This window comes from Gadus chalcogrammus, chromosome 8 (genome assembly GCF_026213295.1).
Source record: "Gadus chalcogrammus isolate NIFS_2021 chromosome 8, NIFS_Gcha_1.0, whole genome shotgun sequence".
Classification (NCBI taxonomy): domain Eukaryota; kingdom Metazoa; phylum Chordata; class Actinopteri; order Gadiformes; family Gadidae; genus Gadus; species Gadus chalcogrammus.
The window spans coordinates 4,667,993-4,690,154 of NC_079419.1; the positions used below are offsets into that span (position 1 = coordinate 4,667,993).

The 22,162-nt window shown below is 49.1% G+C and overlaps 1 protein-coding gene across 1 annotated transcript in view; it reads left to right on the forward strand.

The window, feature by feature from the left end:
* The first annotated feature begins 837 nt into the window (after positions 1–837).
* Positions 838–22,162, forward strand: part of LOC130387198 (uncharacterized) — a 48,683-nt gene continuing 27,358 nt past the window's right edge. Inside the window, exons 1-6 of the mRNA XM_056596206.1 lie at positions 838–3,414; positions 10,332–10,390; positions 12,551–12,638; positions 16,432–16,517; positions 19,681–19,822; positions 20,174–20,308. Coding sequence (XP_056452181.1) covers positions 1,602–3,414; positions 10,332–10,390; positions 12,551–12,638; positions 16,432–16,517; positions 19,681–19,822; positions 20,174–20,308 — 2,323 coding nt within the window. The 5' untranslated portion in view covers positions 838–1,601. The remainder of the gene's footprint in view (positions 3,415–10,331; positions 10,391–12,550; positions 12,639–16,431; positions 16,518–19,680; positions 19,823–20,173; positions 20,309–22,162) is intronic.

The following is a 22,162-nucleotide window of genomic DNA, read 5'->3' on the forward strand; positions in this document are numbered from 1 at the left end:
TAACCTTTTAACAGGAATATCCAATAGCCTGACAGTACATTTAAAGGTGAGATGCAGATGCACAGACACGGCATATTTTCTTATTTTACAACTGACCTTTCTCTCTTGAAATCGGTTTTCAGTGTGCCGGGAGAGTTTCTTCCATCATTACTTCCCTGCAAAACAATATATATGCTTGGAAAGAGATTATTCGTCTATATATATCTATATCTATATATAGATATATATATATATATATATATATATATATATATATATACGGTTTGAAATGAGTTACTGTAGTATGAATAATTTAACACTATAAATAAAACCAACAACTTTTTTGGCCTACACACAACACATCCTGTCTGCAACACAAAAAATCTTGCATCCTCCTCGACGATGAGAGCTGTGACCTCAACATTTCAGCCTTTATCGTTTTAATACATTTAATCTGGTCAAAGGAAATCCTTTCTGTCCTTTTATCCTCTATCCCAAGCTACTAAAACCTGCCTCTGTGCCACCAAAGTGGTCTGCGTTGCTTTTTGAGGGCCACGATTTTATTTGAAGTCCTTTCCAAACCCAACCATCTCAGTGCCACAGACCCCAGGTCCTCTCCTCCAAACGGCAAGGGCCTGGTGGAACCATTTGGGGTTTTTCCCCTTTCTTCTGCTGTTGATCTATCTACACCAACCCCACCCTCCACAAGGCTAGCAGCAGAAAGCGGGGGGGTCTCCTCTGGTGGAAGGGGGGTAGGAATCCACTCCAGTTCTCCTGCCTGTTTGTTCAGGATCCTGTGCTTTGTCTGCCGGAGCAGCAGCAGCAGCAGCAGCAGCATCAGCAGTTGATCAACTCACCCGTCCACCTAATCCCCTGCGCTCCAGCGCTGTGTGTGTACTTGCCCGTAGGGGGCTGCCTGCCTGCTGCTGTACTGGTCTGGTTGCTCTGGAGACTCCACACTGGGCGTGTCCTAATTCCCCCCTGGGATCCGTTTCTTGTTTTCCATCCGTCCCAGAGTTTTGGAAGGCGGCTGAAAGTTCACAGGCACTTCTGCGGCGTGCAACGCAGAGAGAGCGCAGAGTGAAGGGGGTTTGTCTGCACTGCAGAGGAACTCGGAGTGTTCACAGCTCAACTTCAGCCCCAGAAGAAAAGAAGGAGAAGCAGGAATCTGTGTTTTGGATGTTGCAACCCATAAATAGCTAGTAGAGGGAATGGCTTTGTCTGCGGTGGGGCCAGCCCTGCACAAACTCTTTTATTTTTTTCCGTTTTCCCCTGCATGTGTGGGGAAAGTAGCGGAGCTTGTTGGATGGTGAGGAACCCACTAGTCTGCGTGGGTCTGCAGTGTAATGAACTCAAGGCTCGCAGGTGCCAAGGCTTTGCTTGCAACTCGTTTGAAGTCTCTCTTTTTTTTTTCATGTCAAAGGTGAAGGATTATGCGTTGTGTTGGAATTCCGCCCGGAAAAGAAAAGGAATCAGTTTCAAAACGACCCGATAGGGAAGGAAAAACCAAACCTGGAGACTTGAAGAATCGTTCTTTGTGTTGATCTGCGCTCCTCACGTCTGACTGAGTACACAAACCAGGGAGTGAATGAGTGAATGAATGAATGAATGAATGAAGTGCAATGCTGCTGTTCAGCAGCCAGACAGTGGACGCTATCAGCAGGGGTCAATCTTTTGGCCAACAACAGCAACAACAACAGCAGCAGCAGCAGCAGCAGCAGCAGCAGGAACAAACCCCCGTGTACCGCCAACTCTCAGCTCTGGGAGATGAGCTAGTGTCAGGGCTCGTCATGGGCCGGGTCACCCGCACCCTCGTGGACGACTGCCAGCGTCTCCGGGGAGAGACACGCGCTGGAGCCATGCCAGGGGACGATGGCCCCGGGCCGGGGAGGGCAGGGCCCGACGCGGGCAGGTGGCCCTCCCTGGGACGCGCAGCCAGAGCCGCCAGGAGGCAGAGGGAGGAAGTGGTCATGGAGGAAGACGAGGAGGAGGAGGAGCAGCAGGAGAAGAAGAAGGTGGAGGAAGAGGGCGGAAGAATGAGGACGGACCGGTTTTGCCGCCAGCCCTCCGAGAACCCCACCGACTCCTCGTTCTCGCGCGCGGACGCCGAAGACGCCGCACTCGAGCCGGAGACCCAGGGATCGCCCGGGGGGAGGCGCGCGGGCCGCGGCCCAGCGTCGAGCGCCGCGTCGGCCCGCGGGGAGGAGGAGGAGCGTTGGGCGGGCGGCGACGCCGGCGTGTTGTCGGGACACAGCTCCCTGCCGCGGGCCGTGCTAAGGCGGCCCCGCCCGGACCAGGCCCTCCCGGTGGCGGGGAGGAGATCGCTGAGCATGTACGGGGAGTTCTTCAGACCCAAGCGGGGCTCCCAGTCGACCGAGGACGACCCCCCGCGCCGGCCCCGGAGCGTCTGCACGCCGACGGGAGTGGCGACGCCGCCCTCGCCGGAGGCCGGACCCTCGCCGCCGGGAGGAGGAGGAGGAGGGGGCGTTGTCGCGGACGACGCCGGCCCGCCCCGGAGCAGGAGGGCCGAGCTGAGGGCCGTGGACGGCCTGAAGCCTCTCCTGCCCTGTTACCGGCCCCCGGACAAGGCCGCCGAGCCCGGGCCCCCTGGGGCCCCCCGAGGACGGATCCGGAGGCCCCGGCCCGTCAGCATGACGGTGCTGGAGCTGAAGAAGAAGAGCTGCGAGGACGAGCCGGGCCGCCGCGGCGAAGGCGCGGACGCAGACGCGGGAGGGTTCTTCCACTTCCGCTGGAGGCTATTTGGCAAGGCACCACCGGCACCGCCGCCGCCGCCGCCGCCTGAGCCTCAGGACAACAGGGACAAGCAGCAGGACGACAGGGAGTCGAACCCGCCACACAGGTCTGACAAAATGGAGGCACCGCCGAAGAAGACGCTGGGTTCACTGCGGCGGAGCCTCAGCCTGCGGATCCGGAGGAGCGGACGCCCCCGGGAGGACGCCGGCCCGGGGGCGGGGGCGGGGGTGGAGACGTCCCGGCCCGCCCCGGGGCGGGACTCGAGCGTGCCCCCGCGACCTTTCTCGTACCTCACCGGAAGGACCCTGCCCCCCCGCCGGAACCAGGGGACGCAGGCGGTGGCGGCGGCGGCGGCGGCGGCGGCGGGGGGGACGCAGGTCATCCAGTACCAGCGCCAGGGGAAGGTGAAGGTGATGGAGGTGCCCCCCTTTTCCCCGGCCAGGCTGGGGTCCGGGTCTGTGGGGGGGGGGCCGGCTGCCCCGCATGAGGAGGCCAGCATATGGCAGCTCATAGCCAACCGCTTCAGGAGGAAGGAACAGCCGACCGCCACGGCCGGGGTCAGACCCCGTGAAGCCCAACGGCCCCGGGGCGGAGACACGGGCCGCCGCGCCCCCGGGGGGGACAGGAGTCAGCCGGTTACCATAGCGATGCTGGAAGGCGTAAACGCCGGCAAAGGTCAAGGTAAAAAGCCTGGTTGATTTGTTTTTGTGGCGCTTCCGTTGTCGCGCTCGTTGCCAATGGATACGATCACCCGACTCCCCTTTAGAATATACGTCTGGATCAAAGAAATACACAAGCAGAGACATAGAAATACACTTTCGGTCGCCGAATGCATGAATTAACATCAGATTGGACCCAAAGGGTTTAACTTCGTCAGAGGTAGCAGAGATGGGTGTCGGGAAGAGTGATTCATCAGGAGGCCGTCTCGAGGGACGTTATGGTCGCGGAGGTGCCGTGACATAACACGGTGAACCGCGGTTGTGTTTTTATTACGAGGGTGCCTTTATGTTAACGTGTCTACCGGCCCGGTTACAGACGCTGCTTGAAGCCTAAGCGTGGGAACAGCTTGTCGCTGTTACGATGACCTTTCACGGGTGCACCTCGCAGACTTAAATTAAGAGGACTTGCGGGGCATGGTGATGAAGACGAGGGGGGAAGAGGGAGGGGAGGAGAAGGGCGACAACATAAGCGCCGAGGTTTAATTGACGCTGTATGCCTGAGAGTGCAGTGCGTTGGATCTGTAACCGTGAAGCTCAGTGTGTGCAGAGAGAGCGAGAGAGAGAGAGAGAGAGAGAGAGAGAGAGAGAGAGAGAGAGAGAGAGAGAGAGAGAGAGAGAGAGAGAGAGAGAGAGACTCACGCAGTAACCTGGATTAAAAAGCAACGCTGTACTTTTTTCGGAGTAAACTTTTAACGAGGCTGTGTGAGGCACAGTCAACATCCATTATCATTAAACCGACGTCAGGAATAGTCATGTTTCATCTTTCTCCTCTTCCCCCCCCCCCCCTCCTGTTATATCTCAGGCTGTGTACTATTTGTATTCTCACAAGATATGTTGCCAAGGATACCAACTCCCTTTGCGGCCTATTGTTATGTATGTATCTGTGTGTGTGTATATGTGTGCGCGAGTGTGTGTGTGTATGTGTGCATGTATGTATGTGTGTACATGTGTGTTAGGGTGTGTGTGTGTGTATGTGTATGCATATGTTTATTTATATGTGTATGTGGAAGTGTGTGTGTGTGAGTATGTGTGTATGTATGTATGTATGTATGTATGTGTGTACATGTGTGTTAGTGTGTGTGTGTATGTATATGTTGATTTATATGTGTATGTGGAAGTGTGTGTGTGTGTGTGTGTGTGTGTGTGTGTGTGTGTGTGCGTGTGCGTGTGTGTGTGCGTGAGCGTGAGTTTGCCCTAACTGATAGGCGTCCCTGTGTTTTGCACTCCACCGTTACTCAGTCAGGCATTAGGAATGTAGGTGTGCCAATGAACCTGATTGAAGCAAAGTGTCGGCGGCCCGCGGGCGGGTCCTACGGTGCCTGTCGCGACCTGCCCGGAGACCGCATCCACCGGGGAGGAGTTAAAGACTGACAGCCTGAGTGGCCTCGACCTACCCTCCCAGCATCTGATCGAACAACACACACAAACACACGCACAAACACACTCACAAACACACGCACAAGGCCACGCATGCACAGGCCCGCACACGCACATACACGCACACGCATGCACGGGCGAGCACGAATGCACGGGCGCGGACGCATGCACACACACAAACACACACAAACACACACACACACACTTGCAAATATACACACATACAAACACACACACACACGATGAAGTCATCACAAAGTCAGAAGTACTTAGACTTTGTCTTTCTCAGGTCTTTATTTATGAGCATGGCTCACTCTTTGGTTACTTTGAGGGGGGCCTCTCTCTTTCTCTCTCTCTCTCTCCCCCTCTCTCGCTCTCCACGTCTCTCTTCATAACCTTCGCTCTCTCTCTCTCTCTCTCTCTCTCTCTCTCTCTCTCTCTCTCTCTCTCTCTCTCTCTCTCTCTCTCTCTTTCTCTCTCTGTCTCTCTCTCTCTAAGTTCAAAGCACGAGAGATTTTTTTTATTTGGCGTTGATTTCCTTTCATGTTCTGACTGGTTCTTCTGGCCGGCTGATTGGGGTATAATTTTCCAGCAGACCTGGGCCTGACCAGGTCTGATCAATAAAGATGTGTGCGACACACACACACAACAGCCCCAATCACCAATAAGAGTGGATGCCTTCATCTTCTTGTGCTTTTACTGCTCTCTCTCTGAGCTGTCAAAAGAATAGAGATGGAATTGTATGGCTGCCATTTTCTTTTCATGACATTTTGTATCAACAATCACAAAGTTGTGTGTACCTATATATAAAATATGAGCATTGAAATAACCAATTCCATTTTGGCTGGACCAAGCAACAGGTGACTGCGTTCTTGTTACCCTTGTACAGAGAACCGCTAAGTCTTTGCGACCCACAGAAAGTACTTGGGCTTGGCTGGGTCTTCTCTCTCTCTCTCTCTCTCTCTCTCTCTCTCTCTCTCTCTCTCTCTCTCTCTCTCTCTCTCTCTCTCTCTCTCTCTCTCTCTCTCTCTCTCTCTCTCTCTCTCTCTCTCTCTCTCTCCCCCCAACCTTGTCATGAGGTGTTGACTCTATTGCCCCCCCCCCACCTGCTGAAGAACAATGCCATTCTTGTGGGGCCTGTGGATACATGGAGGATCAGCCAACCATGTGGTCAGAGCAGGCCAACTCAAGCCTGGGGTTTTGTCAAGGGGTAGTCAGGCATGGGGGAGGTGTCACTATCTCGATGTATTGATATTGTAAACTAGGCCCTAGTGGTAGAATATCAAAAAAATTCGTCCGCAACAACGAAAAATGACTACAGTCCTCCCCCTCAGAGTATTCCATCTTTTCAAGATGATTAAAAGATACGTTATCCGTTCTCAAGAAATGCTAGCCATGGACTAAGTGTGTGGAGGAGCGTGTTTGCTTGTTTAATCCACGTCGGGAGTTCTCGGCCGAGCGTGACACACACAGTCCCTGCTGATGAGGGATCAGAGTCGTGACAAACTGACATTTTCTAAACAGAAATTGGGACAAACAGCAATTGCCTTCCCCACCTGCCACCGGAGAAGTGGCGAGGTGGCACAATGTCAAAAAGTCGATCTGAGTGAGTCACCGTTTGGCCGTCGGGGAGGCACGGAGGGAAGGTTCAATGTATTTTTTAATAATTAAATCAGATTTATTTAAGGCCCTGTCACTGCTGCGTCTCCGTCAGGGAGAGGTTAGTGACGGCTCTGGATCACTGGAGACTTGTGCTGCAGTGGCTGATGGTGAGCTGCGGTAAACTGCCACTGTTTCTCCTGTCTGCAGAAATAATTAGGTTTTTCCGTCTTCTGCAACTTTTGAAAGAAAGATTTTTCAATCTAAAAAGTTTAGGAGACAATACCGCTTGGGTTTATTTGTAGGGCCTAGCATATGTCCTGGCAAAATGGAAGTAATTATGTCTGGGGATTAACTTTTAATGACTAAATAATTCAAGGCTAATCATTGTGTGTTTACACATGCACATTGTCCCGGCAAACATGATTTCCTAATACTGCCATTCTTTATTGGTTGAATCTGCAAATGTGGTCGATTAACATTATGAAGGGAAACACGATTCCCCATCGACTTATCACCTGTCCAAGAGATCTCTCTATTCTGTCGACAGGTTGGTCAAATTTATTCCCCAAGGAAGCAATCAATGCTACTTTGCTGGGGACAACTAATCATTAGGGCTTAGTCTGAGCTGGCCTCCGTATAGATTTACAATCATTTGCTAACTGCAGATGATTGTGTCACATCTTTTCAGACTGAAATCACCCTTTCACTGTTCAGGAGGGTCAGCAAAGCAACTTATTCGTGGCTTTGTGTGTGTGGATTGAGTCCTGAATCCAGAGCTGAGTAATGAATTGGATAATATTATGTAAATAGGTACAATGCACGTCTAAAGCGTATAAATACAATCCCAGTCAGACAAGGGAATGTCATTTTCGGCGGAGAAAGTGGTGCGGTTTGCAAATGAGGGATGTAAAAATACTTATTGCTGGCTAAATTCTCCCTCTGCCATTTGTGGACGGCTGGAAAAGCAGGGCTGAGAAGCATGGTCCGACTCCGGGACGAGGTGCAGACCTCAAGGTCGCTCTATCATTCCCCCAAACCACGGCGCGTCCACATGTGTGCGTAGAAAGCGGCACTTGCACAGACACGTGCAAGCACACACGCACACACACACACACACACGGACACACACACACGGACACACACACACGTACACACAGAAACACACATAGGTACACACAGAAACACACACACAGAAATACACTCACACACACCAGACACTCAAAAAAACACACACACACACACACACACATGTGCGCCACACCACAGAGTTCTGCCCTCGCTGCATTTTTTCTCTTCCCCCCTCCCAAAAATCCTTTCCCTCGATGAGAAATAAATGAAAGCAAGGGATTGTGCTTCAGAACGGCCGCCATTGGATTATTGTTATTCAAACAGACATGTGCAGTCGCCCGAGAAACATGACAAACAAGCTGGCTTCATAGATCAGTTTTTTCTCCTCTTTCCCCCTCGCGCGATCGAGACAAAGAACCCGGTGTCCCTGCAAGCGCTCTGCGTTGCCGATGCGGGAAACCGCGCGGTATCAATCCGGCGTTTCAAGGCCTTCAGTTCTTTCGTGGGTTGGTTCATATTTAGAGAATGATGTCAGAGGAGAGGGCATGAACTCAATTAAGCTGCAGTAGAGCAGACCTGAGAACGGGGGGGGGGGGGGGGGGGGGGAGTGTGTTCCACTCGCTCATCATCATCATCATCATCCCGTTCTCGATAGCACAGCGCGTTGCGAGCAGTTGCGTGATACTTGTCCGGGCATGCTGGGTCTCGCACTGTCCTCCTCCTCCTCCTCGTTGGGTAATGAGAGGATGAGATGTGTTCTACGGGTTGTAAGGGCCATTTAATGGGCTGAAGGCCGGGGAGCCTCACTTTTGGATGCCGGGAGGATTTTCCCTTTTTCTATTTTACTATTTTACTTTTAGTTGTGTTTAAAGTTATAAAAAAAAGAAAGAAGAAAAAGGCAAAGGGGCCTAATGGTCAATGATGAAAGAGAAATTAGTCTAGGAGCTGCAGTGCCTTACTTGGAACAAAGAGGCAATTGTGCGATAGTGGCCCTCTATACCCTGGTGTAGCTCCCCCAGAAAGGGCCTTCTGATGGCCCTCTTCGATGCTATTAGAGGCACCACCGGCATTAGCTAAATAGTAGCGGAATCCCGACCCTACCTTCCCCATGTGGTTTCATCCAAATCTTTGTTCACATCATTTTCCGGGGTTCCACTCCCAGTTAAAAGGTGCTGGGATCAATCCCCCGACCTGTGGGTATTCTTAACCGATGCCCAGCGCCTGCCTGTTCCCTCATGTATCTGTCTGAACGCAAGTCGCTCTGGATAACAAATTAAAAGTAACTTTATTTCATAATGTACCAGTTAATACCCGAGGACAAACACAGAGGCACCGAGCGCTTAATCAAAACCAATGTCCATGTTCTGGTTTTCTGACGAGGTGTCAGAGCGCTATTGATCGGGCTTAGCGATTAGTACTGTGCTAACACTCACCAGTGGGATTGTGGGGGATAAATACATCTCTGCTGTGCACCACCGAGAATCCCAGACCTGTGCTCTGGCTTCTAACAAATTCCCTTATTTTCTGCGTAGGAGAATTGATCCGTGACAGGAGAGGGAGACTGGTAATACTAATTTGTAGATATATGTATGCAGCGTGGTCTTCTCCAACCTGTTACAGATTCACACTGATGCTCCTTCGCTGCAAAGTGGGGGTTGACAAATGCAATCAGTAAGAGGACAATGGGGGTGACTTAAGTGTCAGTGACGCATACCTCTCTTAAATCCATGTCATTTTCTTCTTTACCTCTCCGTAACGCTGTTTGGAACACTCCCGGAAAGCTCTTTGTAGCTTTCCTGTGAGCCTATCTGAGTGCTTCGTTGTTTTGGGTTGAGGGGGGAGAAAAAAAGTGTGGACTCCACATTTTCTTTTCTTTCGCCTCGCTTCCTTCTAGACAAGGTGTTTACCCCCGTCCATTAGAGATTGGCATCTGCATGGGTGTTCAGGTGTTGGGAAATCCTTGAACCCAAACAGGAAGCGGGGGAATGGGGGTGGTGGAGGAGGGTGCTGGGGATTTGGTGCAATACTTGTTTTGACACATTAGTTTGGCTCTGCAGCTCATTGAAAGACGGCTGTGGTTTTAGGGTTGGTGTGTCTCTGTACCTTGAGAGACTGCTCTGTCCTGCCTGTCTACCAGGTATGAATCAAAGCATTTCACGTTAAGCCTCTAAATGCCCTTTTTTTTTCCAACAGTAATAAGAGGCTGGATAATCGACAGCTTTCCTTGTCAAATAGTTTAATTAAACGTTGCTGCGCCGAATGATGAAACGTCAGGGATTCTGCAAATCAACAGTTATTAGTTTTGAAAAATGCAAATGCATAAATAAATGGATTTAATGTGGCTGGACAAAGGGCAAACAAGTTACGTTTAGGATTTATTTCATATTTAACACAATCATGTTCTTATGGTGGGCGACATGTTATTATTGATGGTCAATAGTACAAATGCAGTGTTATGCAAATCTGTACACCCTTGAATACAGAAGCAATTTCAATCGGACACAAACTATAATGATAAACGGTCCAAAACACAAGCAACCAAGAAGTTGGTTTGCGGGGTTGGTTTAGCTCAGGACGTAACGGGTTGACTTGTAACAGGAAGGTCGCTAGTTTGATCTCCGGCTCCTCCTAGCGAGTTGAGGTGTCCCTGAGCAAGACGCGTCACCCTAACTGCTCCTGACGAACTTGCCGTCGCCCTGCGTGGTTGACACCGCCGTCAGGGTGTGAATGTGTGTATGAACGGCTGTAAGTCACTTTGGAAAAAAGCGCCTGCTAAATTTGAATGTTAATGTTGCTCATTGCCTTTGTTTTTTCTTTTCTTTCTTCCGGCAGATTCCTTCGTCAACAGCCAAGAATGGACACTGAGTCGATCAGTTCCAGAGCTGAAAGTGGTGAGTAGCTGTAACTTCTGTTGCACTAAACCTTGTGAACTCAGTATGTCAGGTCGGTCAGGGATTCTAACTCCTAATTCTATATACGTAGATGTGAACGTGAACGAGGACACATCAGTCCACGCTAAATCTTGGATTTATTATATTTGCATTATACATGAGAACAGTTGGAATGCAATCGACAAACAAGGAACGAATGTCCCTGGCACGGAACGTGGTGATTTCTAATGAGATGCGTTGGCATGGCAACGTAGGAGAGCATCGCAGTCGGACACGCAGGCTGAGTGGCAGTTTTGGGTTAGCTTGCCCGTGAACCGTACGCGACCGCGGCTTATCACACTGCTAATGTCCCCCATGTGACTTGAATACTAAAACCATCTACAGTATGCCGTCCTGATTCACTGAGGTGATGGCTAGATATTGACCAATGTGTATTATATAGTTGAACAATGTGAATTATACATTTCTCCCCTACGCTGTGCAGAACACCTTAGAGAAGCCCTTTGAGACTGTACTGGTGATTAAGGAGTATACAAATAAAATCCAATGGAAAAATTGATCACCTCAATGGAAGTGACGGTATACTGTTCGAGAAGGGATATTTATTGAAAATCCTATCACGGCTCTGACTTCAAACACGTCCGACTTCAAACACAGTGTATTCACTTTCAGGGCTGCAACCTGTTAATTAGCAGGTCTGCACACAGGAATATGTAAAATGTACTTCATTATGGTGTGCGATAAAAAAACAATATTCCACCCGACGGATGCCAAGGTGGATGATCTCCTGTCTAATTTGAATGATTTAATCTCCCCTGGTTTCCTCGTCGGGTAATTCATGTGTCGGGTCCTTTGAAGTTATGGCGATGGCCTGACTAGAACACAGAATCTCACACGATTGTTGTGTGTTTGCAGTTAAAACATTACAATTACAATTACAATTAGGGCATTTAGCAGACGCTTTTATCCAAAGCGACTTACATCGGTCAATACACATGCTCCTATAGGAGCCGCTATGCACAGCCTTTAAAGACATGTTGGTGTTTGCCTTAATCATTATGAAGTTGGGGGGCTGCATAATGCTTTCCAGCCTCCACTCCTCAGGGCGACGTACCACAGGAGACAGTCTAGCCTTTCATCTTGCAACTGTTGCTGATGCAGCGAGTGCACTTTATGAGGACCATATCGCAAGCTGGCCGGATGGCTGGTCATGTTGCACTTTCTATTTTCCTTCTACTTTCTGTTTTTTATTTAGATGTATTAATATGCATCTGTTTTGCGGTCCTGCGTCCTATATATATATATATATAAGTATATATACACACCGGTGTGTCTCCATAGCTGTTTAGGCTTGTTTCGGGGGGCCTGTTTGTGTTTGAAACAACCCAAAGCGGAGTCTCCTTTGTGTCGGACTAACCAGTAATTAGAACCATACCTGGCTCTACCGCCCACCGACTATGTGGACGGCCCAGTGCGGCGGGGGAGGGGGACCAAACACATGTTCCAGCCTCTGTATGCATGTTGCCATTCCCAGCACCACCTTCACAATAAAAGTCCCCTCCTGCCAGCGCTCCACCAAACCCCCTTATCTCCCCTTTGCGTTTGGAAGCCGTTTGGACCGATGTTTCAGCCTCTGTGTGCATGTTGCCATTACCAGCACAAACTCCACAATAATAGCCCCCTCCTGCTGCCACCGCTCCACCTAAACTACTCATCTCCCATTTACCTTTGGACACACGTTTCAGCCTGTGTATGGTTGTAGCCATACCGAGCACAACCTCCACAATAAAAGCTCTGTCCGATCCACCTAAAACACTCATCCCCTTTTGCCTTTGGACACTGTCGTCCAAAGTGGCTTCCAAGGTTGAGGATGAGGAAGAGGAAGAGTCGAAAGTAATACGATCCATATTGGAGCAACTACGAAAGCATAGCAAAAGTGCTACTCCCAATAAAACAGCAGTCAGATCCAGTGCATAGATGCAATCGTGAGAAAACAAGTGCATGTTGGCGTATTTATTATTCATGTCGATCCCCTTGTCACCCTGGGTGAAGGTAAAGTGAGCTCAAAGGTCACGTTCTAAGGGAATGCCCTGGATTGTTGTGTAACCTGCCTTTTCCCTCGCTTGCTAATAAAATGCTATGCTTTTTCTGTGTTTGCAGGGCATTGTGGGTAATCTGTCCAGCGGGAAGTCTGCTTTGGTCCATCGCTACCTGACTGGCACATACGTGCAGGAGGAATCTCCCGAAGGTGAGGACAATAATAGGGGAACGAGACAGCTCTGCAGAGGATGGGGGAGGGAGGCTGTCACATTAAAGGATACCCCCACAGGAACACATGAATACCGCGAGTGTTTACCTTTCCCTGCCTCCCTCTCCTTCTCTTGTTCCTTTTTCTTGCGTCGGGCTGCTTGCGCACCGATCCCCTGCGCATCGCCCCCATCTAGTGTTCGAATCTGGGAACTGCGTCACATTCAGACAGACATGCCCCGGTTGAATTGAGAATCGAACCACCGATCTTTTTATTGTATTTTGACGAAAACACAATTCATGGAGTGTCATGTTATATACACAGCATTGTACTTTAGTCATGGGAAATGTGATTTGTTTCAAAAGAGTAAGGCCTAATAAAGGAGCATAGGCTTGCATCACAAAAATAAAAAGGTTGTAGTCTTGGCTATACCAACTACCAGAACACGTCATGAATTCTAATGGAAATCATAGCTCATCACTTAGCTATGCTAGCTTTAGTCCAACTGACCTTTCTCTACTCTTCCCCCTCAGCCCCAAAATAAAATCGCAGCGCCGAATATTTTCAGTTTAATCTCCAGTCAAGTCGAGGCAGAACTCATCCCCTTAAAAACTTCTCAACACTAAGCGAGTAGAGTGAAGAGGCTGGCTGATTCAGCGGCTCTCTTTGATTTCGGCGAGGGAAAGATTATATAGGAGGCCACAGTGAGCGATTTCAGTTCAGAGGTCCTGGTCTGCGAGGTGGACTTCACAGATAAAACCCCCTTTCATGTCCTCCATCGGCAGAACCGTCACGGAGAGAGACGGCGGGCTCTGCCTGCAGCACTGACACCTCAACACTCAGTGGAGGCACTGAACCCCGGGTTAAACCGATGGTTTGGAAGTATATCTTATACAGCGTTTTTCATTCTGCCGCAATTACGGCGAGGATGTAACGCGAAGAGCGTAATTAGTTTCTCCCGTCTCGCTGCACCGGGGGAGAGGAATCCTCGGCCGCTGTAATTGGTCCTTCAAAAATCAATGGTGGAACATTTTTTTTCGTTTTTTTCACACCAGAGTGAGAGAGTTTTGTTGGTGTAATTAGGGCGACATGTTTGTTCTGATTCCTCCTTGTTCCCCAGATGAATGTGTGTCGACCGAAACCCAGCGACATGCCTGTTGTTAGATTCTATCGCAGGTCGCCATGGGGGACCGAAAAGAAAAAATAATAGATTTAACATTAGCGAGCCTTCCCCCGGCCCTGTTTAGAGAGCCTTAGCGTCACAATGCCGGGAGAAAAACAGTGTTCACTAGTAGCAGAGAAGGGCTCAGTCAGTCCGGGGCTGAGCCCACAACGTTTTGTTCCTCAGTTTGAGAGAGAGAGAGAGAGAGAGAGAGAGAGAGAGAGAGAGAGAGAGAGAGAGAGAGAGAGAGAGCGAGCATCAGCACTGAACACCAGGGTGGGTTGCCATGGCAACACCGGATGAAACTCTGTTGGGTTGTGGCGCGGTGTCAAGGTCTGAGCCTCTGTGTGGAGGCAGTGTGTGCTGGCTGCGTGTCGAGCATGCCTAACAACTTGGCGCATATCCCCCGTTCAATGTCCTCGCGACGCCGCCTAAAGTTTAATAAAAACGTGTCTCGCAGAATGCTAGCCTTTTACCGTGCCACGTAAATAGTTCTTATTAGAAGCCGCCACGATAGACTATCATGACTGACGAATGCTTGGAGCTTTAAGTGTGCATTGGAAAATATTCTGTTACCTCAAGGTCATCGTCTTACAGACGACATCCTGGAAAAAGTGTTTTTGATCAAACCACCGGTATGACACACGTTCATCATCAATAGGCCTTGTTTCCAATGTGCGTTCACTGAATCCCCTGAGGTTGATGAAACAATAGCTATAACAATAGCCTATTATCTGGGGTGTTCACGCCCGGGCTGTTGTGGGTATTGTGTGAAAACATGTTGTTCTTATGCATGTTATAAAACCCAGATTTGCAGACAGTTGAATCATTGGCGTCCGCCTCTCTGTCCTCCTCTCTGTCCTCCTCTCCCTCGAAGCTTTCTCTTGACTTCAATAGCAAACCAAAAATCAGCCAACTGGGCTTTTTTCTGAATCTTTTACCCAATCCAACTGGGTCTCTGAGCTGACCAGAGAATCTCAAGAGATTCTTCCATTTGCCAACTAGGCTAAAGTGGACTTAACAGGCTTACAGTGTAGCTGGGATACAGACACACACACACACAGTGGGATACACACACACTGTGTGTGTGTGTGTGTGTGTGTGTGTGTGTGTGTGTGTGTGTGTGTGTGTGTGTGTGTTTGTAGAACATCCCGCATGGACCAGAACAACACACACACACATACATACACTGGGTTCGAGTCAATAGTGTTTGAGTGTGTGCGTGCGTATGTTTGTGTGTGTCTGTTCGGTGTGTGTATGTTTGTGTGTGTGTGTGTCTGTTCGGTGTGTCTGCCTGTCTTGTGTGTGTGTGTGTGTGTGTGTGTGTGTGTGTGATACTACCTGCTGACACAGAAGCGCTGCAGAAGTTGTGTAATTCTGACTGTGTTTGTTACACAGTTCCCTCTTGGCTCGGTTAAATCTCAACCCAATTTGCACTACGGTTGATAAAAAAAGCTTATAACAAACTGCCGTACGGTGAACAGCCATACATTATCCCCGCGCTCACGTCGACTCCATTCAACTCCGCCTTTGATTTATATTACCAGCCGGTTCATACCTCAGCTCGCATTTGTACGTTATTGAATTGCGGGGGCAGATTGCCATCAACACATTCTCTTTTGTTATTCATAAATCAATGTTTCCACACCCAGGGACACCTTGCACCCACAAAGCCCCTGGATTCTGAGTGTTTTTAATCTCTGCACTATCTCCATCCATTCAAATGGAGGATGCGAAATCCAATTTACTGCCAGGTATTCCCGGCGGTTTTCAGCCCTCACTATACACGTCGAGATGTGCTAACGGCAACGGTGTGCGCGCAGGAATTTCTGAAGCATGAGGAAAACAGATTTAAGAATAAAACGGGAATTCTTTCACCGGTGGAAACGAGCAGCAGCCCAGTCCCAGCTGATAGGGTAAAAACGATAAGGCGGAAACATTTCTCTCCATCCGCTGTTCTCCGATTGCCTTCCCTTCGAGCCGTCCCTCCACCTTGTGTCCAGTGTTTGGGAGGTGTTGCCCCTGAGGTGTGTGTTGTGATGGAGGGACCACTAAGTGGGTGCACTAGGAACCAGAGCTTCAGGGGATGGAGAGTCGGTGGCTGGCGGCTGTTTCTCGGTACCAAACAGGTTCCACGGGCAGCTGTGCATTAGACACGCTAAAAATTGCAATTTTCTGCCCACGTAATTGGCTTCAGCTAGACCTGGTTCCCTGTCAGCCTCGTGATGGGTCCGTAGGGACTTTGGCTGGGAGTCCTTGGGGAGGGAGAACGATTTTTTTTTCCAAATAACCCGAAAATATTTGATGACATCCCCGGCTGGGGTTCAGAGTTGTTGTTTGATTTGGTCGCTTTTTCCATGAAGCAAAAGCAATACACCTGCATTATAATTATGTATAGGGGTACATACTGTAAATAGGGATGTTTGTTCCCTATGGCAGTATGTATGGGTCTTGAATGCCTTGAGAGTCATGGGGGTGTTAACGTGTGAAGTCCACGGAGAATGTCACTGTGATTGAGGGCTGTACAAATAAAATGGACTTAAGCTTAACATCTGATGCCTCAAGATCGGCTCTATTGATATCTATGGATTGCGATGATATGAACCCTGATCTGCCTTTTCCCCCTCCCAGGTGGTCGATTCAAGAAGGAAATCGTGGTGGACGGACAGAGCTACCTCCTCCTGATCAGAGACGAGGGAGGGCCTCCAGAATTACAAGTACGTACTTATTTCATTTCCGTCTCTCTTTTTCCTTCTGCTTGCCTTTTCTAAAGCAGCTCAAATGTCAACAGAGATTATTTGTATAGCGACACTGTAGCGCGAGGAGGAGACGGTGGTGAAGGATAATTTCCCCGCCGCCTCTATGACGTTGTTATGTATGTATTCATTTATTTTCTGGGTGTTCTGCACAAAAGGCAGTATCAAGACCGCAGCAGAGATGATACTAAAATCTGCCAATGGCAGTTCTTTAGTGCCCCCCCCCCTCCCGCACCCCCCACCCCCCTCCTTGTAATCATTGTATTTGTATGGATGCAACAGAGGCTTTACTTAGTGTTTGTTGATACATAAGCAACCGTATTTTGGTGGCCCTAAGTGACTCCCCCCTCTCCCCAACCACACACAAACACACATACACACAGACAGACACACCCTCTCTCTCACACACACACACACACACACACACACACACACACACACACACACACACACACACACACACACACACACACACACACACACACGCAATGCAAAACAAGCTGAAAGACGTACGTTTGCAATTTCTCAACCTCATTTTGTGATCATTTTAGGCGTAAGGGGCAAAAGTCGGTCCAGAGCCGAGTGAGACCACTGCAGCTGCAGTCTGTGAAAAAGGGGCTGCGATGTGATCCTTAGGGGCAGTGACGCCCCTTCGATTTACGCGCTCTAAGACTGGTTGTTTCTGCCACCGACAGGCTCAGATTGTATGATGACGTCAATGAAAAGATCCCTGCAGAGAGATGTGACTTTCAACCTTTGCTTTGATCCAGTATGTTTGTTGTTGTGAACAACCGAGTATGGCTCAAGGAAAAGTCTCGCTCTGAAATATCGTGGTTGCAGGAAATGTTCCTGTTGTCTTTACAATCTCAACTGTCCTTCAGAATCAGAATCTGAATTGCTTACATTCTTATTGTACAAGAGTACCATTATTAGGTTTCTCAACAACCATACAACTCAACATAGCAGCAACAATACAACGTTTTATGTAGTAAATAGATAATCACAAATAAAAATATGTAAAAATATATACAAAAAATAATTAGCAGAAGGGTAAAATGATAGTGGTACCAGTCACAGTACTTAAGATTACACTAAGCTACGCTTGTTGTAGTCCAAAACAACAAACACTCCTCACTCCAGCTCTCTCTCGTTTCCACCATTCTCTTCCTGCAACTTTGGCGAGACTTCTCCTTGAGCGAGACTCTGTTGGTCACAATGACAAACAGATACGATCAGGTGGAATGTAAAGATTTTAATTTTTCTCCGTAGGGATCATTTCCACAATGTGACTATATTCTGAGCCAGTCAAATAGCCAAAGGATGACATTGCCGCTTTTGAGGATTACGTCTACAGCGGTCTTGCTCAATAATTTGCCTTTTTCAAAAATTGCCGTCCGCAATTAGTCCCTTAGATCCAAAATGTTTGGAAAATCCACAAGTTGTCCTTTAATTCTTTGAGGTTTCACTCTTCATCCCTCTTCTGTCCTATCCTAATAACCCATTTCTTTGATTTTATTAATGTGTCATAGGTGTTTACCAAAGTATGACGAAGATTGTTTCATGTCCATCTACATGCATACAGATATCGTTGAAAACGTTTTCAGTAGACTTCCTGTCCACCCCAGCCGGGGAGTATGCTAGTATGAGAAGTTACAACAGAGCACCAGCCCAATCTCTGCGTCCTCACGAGAACACCAAAACAATTCCAATAGCCTTGCGTGGCTACAGAGTTTATTTTAGAGACAGAGAAGTCCTGGAAACTTCTAGGCTACAATGACAAGCCAGAAGGTAGCAACAGTGCGTATCCCTAAAAATATGTCAAACACAACACCAGTGCTTTCGAGTTCGAAAATGTCAGCATCACGTCAAACAAAAAGTTGTACAAAACCGTGGGAGATGTTTTCCAAAAGCTGACAGAAAACGCAGCTCTGTCGCTGACAGGAGGCCAAACCTGTCAGTTGTTGCAGCAGCTAGAAACAATAAGCATACCTAATTACAACGCCGGTGCACTTTCCGCTCAAGGAAAGGTGTTGTCTGCCTTGTATAAATGTTGTTTTAGTGTAATGGTTTCAAGAAAGGGCTCATGCTCTCACAGCCGCCAGGGGTTGCAGCATCAACAATTGTTTGTGTATCATAGCGCCCAGGTGTGTCTTGCTGTTGATAAGCAGCTAGCATACCTCTGGGCGCGGGTCTGAGTGCTATGCTAGCTCCATGGCTTGGCGGCTGGCCGGCTGCATAATTAGCTTGGTAATGAAAGGCCTCCGTCATGTTTCTCCTCCTGCTCATGGGAGACCACTGAGCCGAGCTCGCAGAGCTTCCATTTGCAATTAATTCCCGGCGGGCTAAGCAGGCTGGCTGCGTGTGTGAATGCCGAATGAAAGGGAGCAGCGACATGAGAGAACCGTCATCATTTATTTTCCAACTGTCGGCTCCTCTGCGGGTTCTCAACTTTAAAACCGCGGTCTTGGGAGCTAATGGTGTGACTTACGTATTCAGCTCACGGTATCATGTTTCCCCCTCCGTTCAAGCGTGACGTACAATGATAGGCCTCAGTAGAATCTGCGGTTCTTTTGACTCTGATAGGACCGGGCATTAGAGAAGGGGGGAAGGAATCCGGAGCATGACAGTTAATTGATATCCATCCCTCGGAGTGGGTTTTGTTGAGCTGCGAGGCTTGCGCAACACTGCCCCCTTGTGTCCGTGCGTGGAGCTTCAGTCCACAATGGATTCTCTTTTGCGTGATGATTGATTCGGTTTAATAATGCTGCATTTCAAAGCATCGGCGGATCTTAATATACTCTAATCAATCGGGCCTCAAATTCATGAGATATTTTTAAAAGATTGAAACGTCCCTCTAGTGTGTTCTCAAGGATAAATTAAAAATGTTTCCTCAACTTTAATAAGCTGATATTTAAAAACCACTCTCTTTCTTCGTTAAATAAAACACGCACTCAGAAACATCACAATGCATTCTAAACACGTCTGCATTGTGCGAGGCACCGTCTCACCGGCCCCACTAATCCCTGAGGAGACGACAATTACATGGGATTTATTCTCCTCTAACACGTTTTTTATTGTTCTGCTGTCTCTTCTCCCTCTCCCCACCTCTCCTCTTCCCCCCTAGTTCGCCGCCTGGGTGGATGCGGTGGTGTTTGTCTTCAGCCTGGAGGACGAGATCAGCTTCCAGACCGTCTACAACTACTTCCAGCGTCTGTCCAACTACAGGAACACGGCGGAAGTTCCCATGGTGCTGGTGGGAACGCAAGGTGAGGCAATGTCTACTTTGTTCAGAGTTCACCTAAACACTGCATAGCCTCCCCCTCTAGCCCCCAACCCCACCCCTCTTACATACTTATTGTATGTCGTACGTCCTGGCACTTAAGAATAATACTTAGCATTGTGTAACATCTTATCCTAGCTAGCTTTGTTGTGTACGGGGAATGGGTTAACCTAGCGATGGTAAGTGCTAGGCACTTTTATGAACATCCTGAATCTATGCCCTAAATGTAAATCTCTACCGTGAACACTTCACCTCACCTCACACGGGGCCTCAGTTCCCTTCAGGATGAACCGTTTTGAAAAGGTGAACCTTTATCAACAAACCTCTCCTCTACTAGATGCCATCAGCGCCGCCAACCCCCGCGTGATCGACGACTCGCGGGCCAGGAAGCTGTCCAACGACCTCAAGCGTTCGACGTACTACGAGACCTGCTCCACCTACGGCCTCAACGTGGAGAGAGTCTTCCAGGACGGTGAGACAGAGCTTCTTCTTCTTGTTTTGATTTCAGCAGAGACAAACACACACTCACCAGACCTGGTGCTGTCCTGAGTCGGAGGACGCCCCTGTCAGGTGCTAGTTTCAGGGACTAGTTTCAGGGGCTAGTTTCAGGGGCTAGTTTCAGGGGCTAGTTTCAGGGGCTAGTTTTAGGGGCTAGTTTCATGGTCTAGTTTCAGGGGCTAGTTTCAGGGGCTAGTTTCAGGGGCTAGTTTTAGGGGCTAGTTTTAGGGGCTAGTTTCAGGGGCTAGTTTCAGGGGCTAGTTTCAGGGGCTAGTTTTAGGGGCTAGTTTCAGGGGCTAGTTTTAGGGGCTAGTTTCAGGGCGGATAGGAGGGTCTTGTTGTTTTCTTGTTGACGATGTCGCGGTTTGAAGTCTTGGAGGTCAATTTCGATAGCTAGATCATCTTTATATTTTTGAAAAAGGAAGATGGTGCAGACGATGATGAACCTTACGACACAGAGAAGAGCGAGGTCTTGCATGTTTAGGTGAACAACGTTGATGGTAAATGGTACATGGTCTGCATTAATAGAGCGCTTTTCTAACCAGTGGCCACTCAAAGCACTTTACAATATTGCCTAACAATCACCCATTCATGCACACTTTCGAACACCGACGGCGGTGTCAGCCAGGCAAGGCGACAGCCAGCTCGTCAGGAGCAGTTAGGGTGAGTCATCCTGCTCAGGGTCACCTCGACACTAGCAGGCCAACCCACTCCACCTTCCGGAGCCACGTCCCGCTGATGAATTGACAGCAGTCCCGTGACTAAAGCAGTGGTCATGTGACACTGTTGGGGTTAGGCCAGGTCAGGCGCCATTTTCTATTCCTTGGGAAGTCATAATAATGAGGATCCATTTTAAGAAAACGGTCCTCACATGACCTTGGGGTTTAATTTGAGACGAGGAGCAAACGGGCATAGGGTGCAGAACATACCGGAGCATCGGCCCATTCATAACCCGCCCGGCTGCGGAAATAAAACGAGACATGACGCGTATTAATAAACAATCAGAGGTTGCGTAACATTTACATCGAACTACGAATGTCCCCCGCGCACGTCAACATCCTTCACGGCGTTCCAAACCACAAATTGTGATGTTTTTGTCTGGCGCATCCGTAAGCACGCCGCCCCACAGCCATTGAATATTCAAGTGTCACGCGCGTTTGAAGTATGCAAAAAGCGTTTGAAGTATCTGAAAGGCGTCATTAGAAAAAGAGCCCATTTGTTTCAATAGATTCCCCTCAGGGCCCGCGGTGCTTCCGAAAGCCTGCTTCACGCCCGACTCTGCCGCTACACACGCACGGCAGCCAGGGGTTTGGCTCGCCGCTGCTCATTGGCTGTCGATACACGGGCGGGTATATTGTTTTGTTTTTTGTTTCGCCTTTTTTTCACCTCACAAAGCTGCGTTTAATTGCTTCCGGAAGCCCCATTTAGAAAATAATTAAAAGACACAGAGAAACGGCACACTCTGCGTCTCATCTCCTCTCCCTCTCCTCTCCCTCTCCTCTCCCTCTCCTCTCCTCTCCTCTCCTCTCCTCTCCCCTCTCTTCTCCTCTCCTCCCCTCTCTTCTCCTCTCCTCCCCTGTCTTCTCCTCTCCTCCTCTCCTCCTCTCCTCCCCTCTCTTCTCCTCTCCTCTCCTCCTCTCCTCTCTCTCCTCTCCCCGGCAGCCCTGTTGCATCAGCCAGCGGCGTGGCAGAACCCCAGCTGTCACTGCGACTTGATATCGTCTCTCTCTTGCTGTCTCTCTCTCTTTCTCTCTCATTGTCACTCTCTCTCTCTCTCTCTCTCTCTCTCTCTCTCTCTCTCTCTCTCTCTCTCTCTGTCTTTTTGCCT